Genomic DNA, 10,439 nt, shown 5'->3' with positions numbered 1-10,439 from the left:
CCCCCCCCCCCCCCCCCCCCCCTTTTGTTTTTTTACTTCAACCATAGGTTGACATGCATCACACACCCTGGAAGTGCATTGGAAGGGACAAGCACGCAGGCATATCCTCCCTCCCCCCTCCCCCCCCCCCCCCCCCACACACACACTCCCTCATTACCTCCTCACCCCCCAACACTAAAATCTAACAACGACCGACGAACAAAGCCCCTCTCACCTTGAGAGCGTCGAAGGCAGAGTCGGTGTTGATTCCTCCTATCTGCGAGCCCTCCTCCTCGTAGCGTTCCAGTCGATCGTTGAGTCGGTCCCGCTCCTTCTCAAGGTCCTTGACCTTCATCTGCATCTTCAGCAGTAGGCCTACGTCGATGTCCTCCATCTTCTGCACACGCACACAAAGAAACCATCAAGTCATTTTATTTTTATTTGTACATTCTCCAGTTTTGATGAAGTGGAGATTATTTCCTTGATGGCTCAGTGGATATTCTTTAGTACTGATTGATCTTCTCCAGCAAACTTTTTTATGTTGTGACCTTGAAATTTGACCAAGGCAATTTTGTGTTATGTCTGAAGATCATCAATACCTGTAATTGTGTGAAATTTGGAGGCTCTAGCTTCATAAACATCAGAGAAATCCTCAATGTTAAATTTTAAGGAATCGAACATGACCCCGCCGTGACACGAAAAATTGACGAGGGTCATGTGGGAAAATCATCAAACCCTGGAAAAAGTAGAAGTGTGCACAGTTTCAAAGCTTTAGCTTAAAAAAACCATCTGAGATAAGCTCAACATTAACTTTTTTGTCTAAAAAACGGCCAACACGGCTCATTCCTAAGGCTCTCCTGATTACTCTGGGGAGTCAAAAAAAAACATGTTGAGACAGTGTTTCAGCACCTTGGGGTCGGCGGTGACATCCACTCCAGCCAGGGATGAGGGTCTCCTGGCCAGCTCTCCTCTCCTCTTGGCCGTTTCGTAGCCCTGGTCCTGCAACCAACACATCGTTTTGGTCACTTCTCTGACCACTGTCAGTGTTCATACACTGTAGTGTAACACACATTATTGCATCTCTTAGCCCTAGTCCTGCAACCAACACATCGTTTTTGTCACTTCTCTGACCACTGTCAGTGTTCATACACTGTAGTGTAACACACATTATTGCATCTCTTAGCCCTGGTACTGCAACCAAGACATCGTTTTGGTCACTTCTCTGACCACTGTCAGTGTTCATACACTGTAGTGTAACACACATTATTGCATCTCTTAGCCCTGGTCCTGCAAACAACACATCGTTTTGGTCACTTCTCTGACCACTGTCAGTGTTCATACACTGTAGTGTAACACACATTATTGCATCTCTTAGCCCTAGTCCTGCAACCAACACATCGTTTTGGTCACTTCTCTGACCACTGTCAGTGTTCATACACTGTAGTGTAACACACATTATTGCATCTCTTAGCCCTGATCCTGCAACCAAGACACCCTGCGCGTCACTGCTCTGAGTATCGTCAGTGCTTGTTTTTTTCAATGTTTAAAAAAAAACTGCAATGCTTCTACACTTTTATTTTTGCGTTGGTGTCGAATGTAAGGCGTCATACTCTTACTTCACATACAGAAACACCTTAGCCATAGTTGGTGTTGTATGTCTTTAACACGTCATACTCTCACTCCACATACAGAAACACCTTAGGCTTAGTTTGTGTTGTATGTCTTTAACGCTCCATATTTTCACTCCACATACAGAACCACCTTAGCTTTACTTGGTGTTGTATGTCTTTAACGCTCCATATTCTCACTCCACATACAGAACCGCCTTAGCTTTACTTGGTGTTGTATGACTTTAACACGTCATACTCTCACTCCATATACAGAACCTCTTTAGCCTCAGTTGGTGTTGTACATCTTTAAGGCGTCATACTCACATGGGGGGACAGGTCTCTCACCTCCTCATCCTCGCGTTTCTCTGTGTCGGCCGAGCTGGTGAAGGACTCGATGCTGATGGCGCTCACGTCGGACGGGGATCGCTTGTGGCCGGTCGGGCTCGTCAGGATCTGCAGGCAAAACCAATACTGATTTGCACCGCCGTTAGATAGAGTCGTGGCTGCATTCAGCTTCAATTCAATTCAATTTCAATTCAATAAAACTTTGTCTAAATGTAACAGACATGTTTCTTTTGGCTTGTGTATACACTCACATAAAAACACACTCTCAGAATATATTATGGCACATAAAAGTACACATCCATACACACATAACCCAACCACACATAGCTATAATACTAGTACGCTTGTATGCAACGCTCAGTACCTTCAAGAAAGTAAATAAAGTCCGCTATATAGACTATTGGGCTGATGGTGTGCATTGTTGATGGTGAATGCATGTTAATTTATTTTTAATATACTTTCTTATGTGATAACCAATGCACTATATTTTCTCAGGACAAAGAACAAATGTTTATTTTGAATGTTTTATGTATGTTATTATTACGGACACAAACGCTCAGCAATGTAATTTCTCTTTTAGAGATTAATAAAGTTATTGTATTGTATTGTATTGTATTGTATTGTATTGTATTGTATTGTGTTGTAATTTATTGTGTTGTATTGTATTGTATTGTAAGTCTTGTTTTGTCACAATTTAAACGTTCCAACAAATCACCCGTCTTGTTCATCTTATTCTGGATTGTGGAACGTTACCACTCTATCCGTTTTGTGATTTGTTCAAGAAAGTATTTACATTGTGTTTGTTTGTTTGTTTGTTTGCTTAACGCCCAGCCGACCACGAAGGGCCATATCAGGGCGGTGCTGCTTTGACATATAACGTGCGCCACACACAAGACAGAAGTCGCAGCACAGGCTTCATGTCTCACCCAGTCACATTATTCTGACACCGGACCAACCAGTCCTAGCACTGAACCCCATAATGCCAGACGCCAGGCGGAGCAGCCACTAGATTGCCAATTTTAAAGTCTTAGGTATGACCCGGCCGGGGTTCGAACACACAACCTCCCGATCACGGGGCGGACGCCTTACCACTAGACCAACCGTGCCGGTCAAGTATTTAGATATGATGGTACTGATTTATCCTGTCCTCTTCAGTACATCTATGATTATAAACTAGCATAAATTCTACAGCTGTAAAACAGAATATTCTGCCCCTGCATCACCCAAAACCTATGACAGGTAGGTGTATTCATATGTCGTTTGCAGATTTTTACACCCAGCTGAATTTATAGACATATGTGACCCTCCACTACGGAATGAGTCGCATGTCACCTCGCGCAGTTCTGCGCAAGGCTTAATATAAGTCCGGGGAGTGTCTGGTAACAGCTAGTGTGAGGGTCACCTTAGTCCCAGGCTTATAACTCAAACAGTTTTCGCTCTTTTCTAAAAACTGGATAGAGCATAAAAAACTCTTTAGGAAAATGTAAAAATATGAAAATCATGCAAAGGTGACATGCGACTCATTCCGTGGTGGAGGGTCACATATGTTATAACAAAAAAAAATTATATAAAAACAAACTTCAGAGACTAGATAGGTTGAAGTTCTTGTGAATGTTGCGCTTCGTCTATAAATTAAACATTCCATGAACTAATCTTTCTTGATTTTTCATTGGTTTAAACAAGGTTTGATTCAAATATAATTATAAAATGAGAAACAATAAGGACACGAACTCAAGCGAAAGCTTATATCAAGTGCCCTACGCAGTTAGAAATCAACACAAGTCGCGTAAGGCGAAAATACAATATTTAGTCAAGTAGCTGCCATTTTTCAGCAAGACCGTATACTCGTAGCATCGTCAGTCCACCGCTCATGGCAAAGGCAGTGAAATTGACAAGAAGAGCGGGGTAGTAGTTGCGCTAAGAAGGATAGCACGCTTTTCTGTACCTCTCTTTGTTTTAACTTTCTGAGCGTGTTTTTAATCCAAACATATCATATCTATATGTTTTTGGAATCAGGAACCGACAAGGAATAAGATGAAAGTGTTTTTAAATTGATTTGGACAATTTAATTTTGATAATAATTTTTATATATTTAATTTTCAGAGCTTGTTTTTAATCCGAATATAACATATTTATATGTTTTTGGAATCAGCAAATGATGGAGAATAAGATAAACGTAAATTTGGATCGTTTTATAAATTTTTATTTTTTTTTACAATTTTCCGATTTTTAATGACCAAAGTCATTAATTAATTTTTAAGCCACCAAGCTGAAATGCAATACCGAAGTCCGGGCTTCGTCGAAGATTACTTGACCAAAATTTCAACCAATTTGGTTGAAAAATGAGGGCGTGACAGTGCCGCCTCAACTTTCACGAAAAGCCGGATATGACGTCATCAAAGACATTTATCAAAAAAATGAAAAAAACGTTCGGGGATTTCATACCCAGGAACTCTCATGTCAAATTTCATAAAGATCGGTCCAGTAGTTTAGTCTGAATCGCTCTACACACACACACACACAGACACACACACACACGCACATACACCACGACCCTCGTTTCGATTCCCCCTCGATGTTAAAATATTTAGTCAAAACTTGACTAAATATAACACTAGTATAATGGCAGACATAACATTACTGCTTTTTCATTCAGTTAGGGATCATTCGTCTGTTCAAGTATACAAACAAACAACAACAATATACACAAAAACTATAAGAAACAATGTAAGAAACGCAGTGTAAAAATCCACAATCCATAATCCACCCAACCTGCATCTCGCCCTGAATGTTCTCCAGTCGTTGCTGCAGACGAGCGTGCTCCTTGACCAATCGCTGGTGGTGCGAGCGCTCCGACCCGAACTCCTGAATCAGCAGATTCTTGGCTGTCTCCACCTTCCTCCTCACTTCGTCTGTAACAAAGACACAAAGGAACGACTGATGCATTGTGCATGGGTGAAACTGATCAGAATTGAAAATAAGGAAAATGAGGCCGGGGTCCAGGGGCCCAGGCCCTGGTGGGCCCAGGGGGCTTTTCCTCCCGGAAGAAAACGAAAAATCAGGCTTTTAAGGGTAAAAGTAGGCCTCTCCTGGTATCTCAAACACACAAATTTGCACATTAAACAATGGTAACAAATGCCAAGCTGTAGTCCGATAATTCGCGCGCTCAGTGAAACAAAGACTCAGCGATGTCCGATCACTGTGTTAGGAGAAATACGGATCGGATCGCCGGCGAAATGTTTTGAAATTTTTTTAAAAAAGATTTTTAAAATAAAGAATTCCTTATTTGACCAATTTCATTTGGCGGATTTCCGCCCTGAGGCGGAAAAGTTTCACCCATGATTGTGTTTGATAACTACATACATTAATAAGCATTCTCCTCACTTCGTCTGTAACAAACACACACAGGAATTAACGTGATGCATTGTGTTTGATAACACTAACAAGCATTCAATGGTGCTGCATGTACAACTAATCACATCCCATAAGGGGGGCCTGGTAGCTCAGTTGGTAAAGCACTCGATTTTGTATCCTTGGGTCACATGTTGGAATCCAGGCTGGGACAACTATGATACATTCTGTTTGATAACTACATGAACTAATAAGCTTTCTTTTTCTGCCTTCCGTGGCTGAAACTTCCATGGACACTCGTGTTTTTACACGTATTTATTTATTTTTATTTTATTTACGAGGATTTATATCGCGCACGTATCTCACCACACAAGGCGACTCAAGGCGCATGTTACCTATTAATGCCGTGTGAGATGGAATTTTTTACACAATATATCACGCATTCACATTGGCCAGTAGATCGACTGCCTTTAGGCGCTGCATCCACCTTTCACGGCCTATTATTCCAGGTCACACGGGTATTTTGGTGGACATTTTTATCTACGCCTATACAATTTTGCCAGGAAAGACCCTTTTGTCAATCGTGGGATCTTTAACGTGCACACCCCAATGTAGTGTACACGTATGACCGTTTTTAACCCGCCATTCAGGCAGCCATACGCCGCTTTCAGGGGAGATCATTCAAAGCATAGCCGATATTCACATTATAGTTTTGTTTTTTTTGTTTGTTTTTTGTTGTTGATATTCACATTATAGTTGATGTCAGCTCCTGTGACGATTTCCCCATGAACTACATCCAGATCCAGAAGCATTCAATGGTGCTAGAACCAATCACATCCTGTGGGGGGGGGGGGGGGGGGGGGGATGGGGTGGGGGGGGGGGTGGGGTGGGGTGGGGCTGGTAGCTCAGTTGGTAAAGCACGAGATTTGTGATCCTCGGGTCATTGGGTTCGAAACCAGGCTGGGACAAACATGAGTCAATTTTCTGAAGAGAAGATTGAATTGTTGGTATGTGTCTAAGTGGAGGGTGTGTCTTATCTCACGTAAAGCCTGGCCACATCTCAGACAGTTTGTTTGTTTGTTCGTTCATGGGCTGAGGTGGCCGAGTGGTAACGGACTTGCACTCGGAAGCGAGAGGTTGCGAGTTCGACCCTGGGTCAGGGCGTTAGCAATTTTCTCCCCCCTTTCCTGACCTAGGTGGTGGGTTTAAGTGCTTAGTCTTTCGGATGAGACGAAAAACCGAGGTCCCTTCGTGTACACTACATCGGGGTGTGCACGTTAAAGATCCCACGATTGACAAAAGGGTCTTTCCTGGCAAAATTGTATAGGCATAGATAAAAATGTCCACCAAAATACCCGTGTGACTTGGAATAATATGCCGTGAAAAGTAGGATATGCGCCGAAATGGCTGCGATCTGCTGGCCGATGTGAATGCGGGATGTATTGTGTAAAACAATTCCATCTCACACGGCATAAATAAATCCCTGCGCCTTGAATATGTGCGCGATATAAATTGCATATAAAAAAAACATTAAAAAAATAAAAAATAAATAAATCCCTGCGCTTAGAACTGTACCCACGGAATACGCGCGATATAAGCCTCATATTGATTGATTGAATGAAACTCCCACGGCTTTTACGTGTATGACCGTTTTTACCCCGCCATTTTGGCAGCCATACGCCGCTTTCGGATGAAGCATGCTGGGTATTTTTGTGTTTCTATAACCCACCCACTCTGACATGGATTACAGGATCTTTTTCGTGCGCACTTGGTCTTGTGCTTGCGTGTACACACGGGGGTGTTCGGACACCGAGAAATCTGCACACAAAGTTGACTCTGAGAAATAAATCTCTCGTCGAACGTGGGGACGAACTCACGCTGACAGCAGCCAACTGGATACAAATCCAGCACGCTACCGACTGAGCTACATCCGGCCGCCCTGTCTGAGTCAGTGACAACAACTCTTTTCACAGGAAGGACTGCGAATCAGATGGATTCTGCCTTTAAAAAACAAACACACAATTTGACACCAAGCTTACAGGCTTCTCTGAGATAAACAAACAATTTGACACCTGAAGCTTACAGGCTTCTCTGAGATAAACAATTTGACACCAAACTTACAGGCTTCTCCGAGATTAACAAACAATTTGACACCAAACTTACAGGCTTCTCCGAGATTAACAAACAATTTGACACCAAACTTACAGGCTTCTCCGAGATTAACAAACAATTTGACACCAAACTTACAGTCTTCTCTGAGATAAACAAACAATTTGACACCAAACTTACAGGCTTCTCTGAGATAAACACACAATTTGACACCAAACTTACAGGCTTCTCTGAGATAACAAACAATTTGACACCAAACTTACAGTCTTCTCTGAGATAAACAAACAATTTGACACCAAACTTACAGGCTTCTCTGAGATAAACAAACAATTTTACACCAAACTTACAGGCTTCTCTGAGATAAACAAACAATTTGACACCTGAAGCTTACAGGCTTCTCTGAGATAAACAAACAATTTGACACCTGAAGCTTACAGGCTTCTCTGAGATAAACAAACAATTTGACACCAAACTTACAGGCTTCTCTGAGATAAACACACAATTTGACACCAAACTTACAGGCTTCTCTGAGATAAACAAACAATTTGACACCAAACTTACAGGCTTCTCTGAGATAAACAAACAATTTGACACCAAACTTACAGGCTTCTCCGAGATTAACAAACAATTTGACACCAAACTTACAGGCTTCTCTGAGATAAACAAACAATTTTACACCAAACTTACAGGCTTCTCTGAGATAAACAAACAAAGAAATACCACCACAATCGACGAAAAAATTGCCAGAATCTTCCATTGCAATCATATTTTTCAGCGTGCAGCCAGAAGAGAAACAGCAAATGCAGACACAAAATTTCACACAAAATTTCAGTGATCTTTTCTGTGGCTGTAAATATGCATGTGCAGTATGCACACAATCTGTCAGAAGAAGGTGGCACATGTATGCGTGCAGGCTAAAGGCAGGATGGAGGAAAAGTGGAAAGAATGTTTTCTGGCCACGTGAATACTGAGCTGTCACACAGAGGGATTCTGTCTTTCTTTCTTTATTTGGTGTTTAACGTCGTTTTCAACCACGAAGGTTATATCGCGACGGGGAAAGGGGGGGAGATGGGATAGAGCCACTTGTCAATTGTTTCTTGTTCACAAAAGCACTAATCAAAAAATTGCTCCAGGGGCTTGCAACGTAGTACAATATATGACCTTACTGGGAGAATGCAAGTTTCCAGTACAAAGGACTTAACATTTCTTACATACCGCTTGACTAAAATCTTTACAAACATTGACTATATTCTATACAAGAAACACTTAACAAGGGTAAAAGGAGAAACAGAATCCGTTAGTCGCCTCTTACGACATGCTGGGGAGCATCGGGTAAATTCTTCCCCCTAATCCGCGTGGGGACACAGAGGGATAGAGTTCTGTTTCACACGGCATTGGAGGGGGGGGGGGGGGGGGGGGCGAAGGGAAACCACATGGTGGGGAAGGGGTGGTATTGGTGGTAGGGGGGGTTCAGTCTAACCCCAGCTTAAGACCCCACAATAAAAAGACCCGTCCTTCCAAGGATTAAACAGATCAGGCCAGGCTTGGAATAAAGCCATCCCACTGCTTGGACACAATCATCAACATTCACCATCCCACTGCTTGGACACAATCATCAACATTCACCGTCCCACTGCTTGGACACAATCATCAACATTCACCATCCCCCTGCTTGGACACAATCATCAACATTCACCGTCCCACTGCTTGGACACAATCATCAACATTCACCATCCCCCTGCTTGGACACAATCATCAACATTCACCATCCCCCTGCTTGGACACAATCATCAATTCACCGTCCCACTGCTTGGACACAATCATCAACATTCACCATCCCCCTGCTTGGACACAATCATCAACATTCACCGTCCCCCTGCTTGGACACAATCATCAACATTCACCGTCCCCCTGCTTGGACACAATCATCAACATTCACCATCCCACTGCTTGGACACAATCATCAACATTCACCATCCCCCTGCTTGGACACAATCATCAACATTCACCGTCCCACTGCTTGGACACAATCATCAACATTCACCATCCCACTGCTTGGACACAATCATCAACATTCACCATCCCCCTGCTTGGACACAATCATCAACATTCACCATCCCCCTGCTTGGACACAATCATCAACATTCACCGTCCCACTGCTTGGACACAATCATCAACATTCACCATCCCACTGCTTGGACACAATCATCAACATTCACCATCCCCCTGCTTGGACACAATCATCTACATTCACCATCCCTGCTTGGACACAATCATCAACATTCACCGTCCCACTGCTTGGACACAATCATCAACATTCACCATCCCCCTGCTTGGACACAATCATCAACATTCACCATCCCCCTGCTTGGACACAATCATCAACATTCACCGTCCCACTGCTTGGACACAATCATCAACATTCACCATCCCCCTGCTTGGACACAATCATCAACATTCACCGTCCCACTGCTTGGACACAATCATCAACATTCACCATCCCCTGCTTGGACACAATCATCAACATTCACCGTCCCACTGCTTGGACACAATCATCAACATTCACCATCCCCCTGCTTGGACACAATCATCAACATTCACCGTCCCACTGCTTGGACACAATCATCAACATTCACCATCCCACTGCTTGACACAATCATCAACATTCACCATCCACTGCTTGACACAATCATCAACATTCACCATCATGGCTGCTTCCTGCACATAGTTTGATTTATATTTAATTAATTAATTCTTGAAAGCTGCTTTCAAGACCCTGAAGACCAGCCTCCCCTTCTTAAAACCCGAGTTTCTCACAGTTTTCAACTTTGGAGGTATTACAAAAAAAGGAAGGGGGGGGGGGGGGGTTATTGCCACTATACTAAAAAGGGAGACATCTCCACGGGGAAAGTGGAGGAGGGGACTGAAATGTCAACTGTGAACACAGGGAAGATAGCTGTAGGTTAAATGCGAGTGGTGGCACAGAAGGCTCAAAGGCCATGGAGGGGGAGGGTGGGGGTGGCGGCAATGGCCGTTAGCTGGCTG

General features: G+C 43.1%; 1 protein-coding gene across 1 annotated transcript; it reads right to left on the bottom strand.

Annotated features, from left to right (window-relative positions):
• Positions 1 to 214: 214 nt before the first annotated feature.
• Positions 215 to 10,112, bottom strand: LOC138957340 (unconventional myosin-Vb-like; the record flags this gene model as incomplete). The annotated part of the gene is made up of 5 exons (XM_070328466.1): positions 215 to 376; positions 889 to 978; positions 1,935 to 2,042; positions 4,707 to 4,846; positions 10,031 to 10,112. Coding segments are annotated over 5 exons (582 nt in total), but the record flags the coding sequence as incomplete, so codon positions are not given.
• Between the last annotated feature and the right edge of the window lie 327 nt (positions 10,113 to 10,439).

This window comes from Littorina saxatilis, unplaced genomic scaffold, assembly GCF_037325665.1.
Source record: "Littorina saxatilis isolate snail1 unplaced genomic scaffold, US_GU_Lsax_2.0 scaffold_3109, whole genome shotgun sequence".
NCBI classification, from domain to species: Eukaryota; Metazoa; Mollusca; class Gastropoda; order Littorinimorpha; family Littorinidae; genus Littorina; species Littorina saxatilis.
Note: the sequence above shows the minus strand (reverse complement) of the source record. Positions and strands in the feature narration are given on the sequence as shown.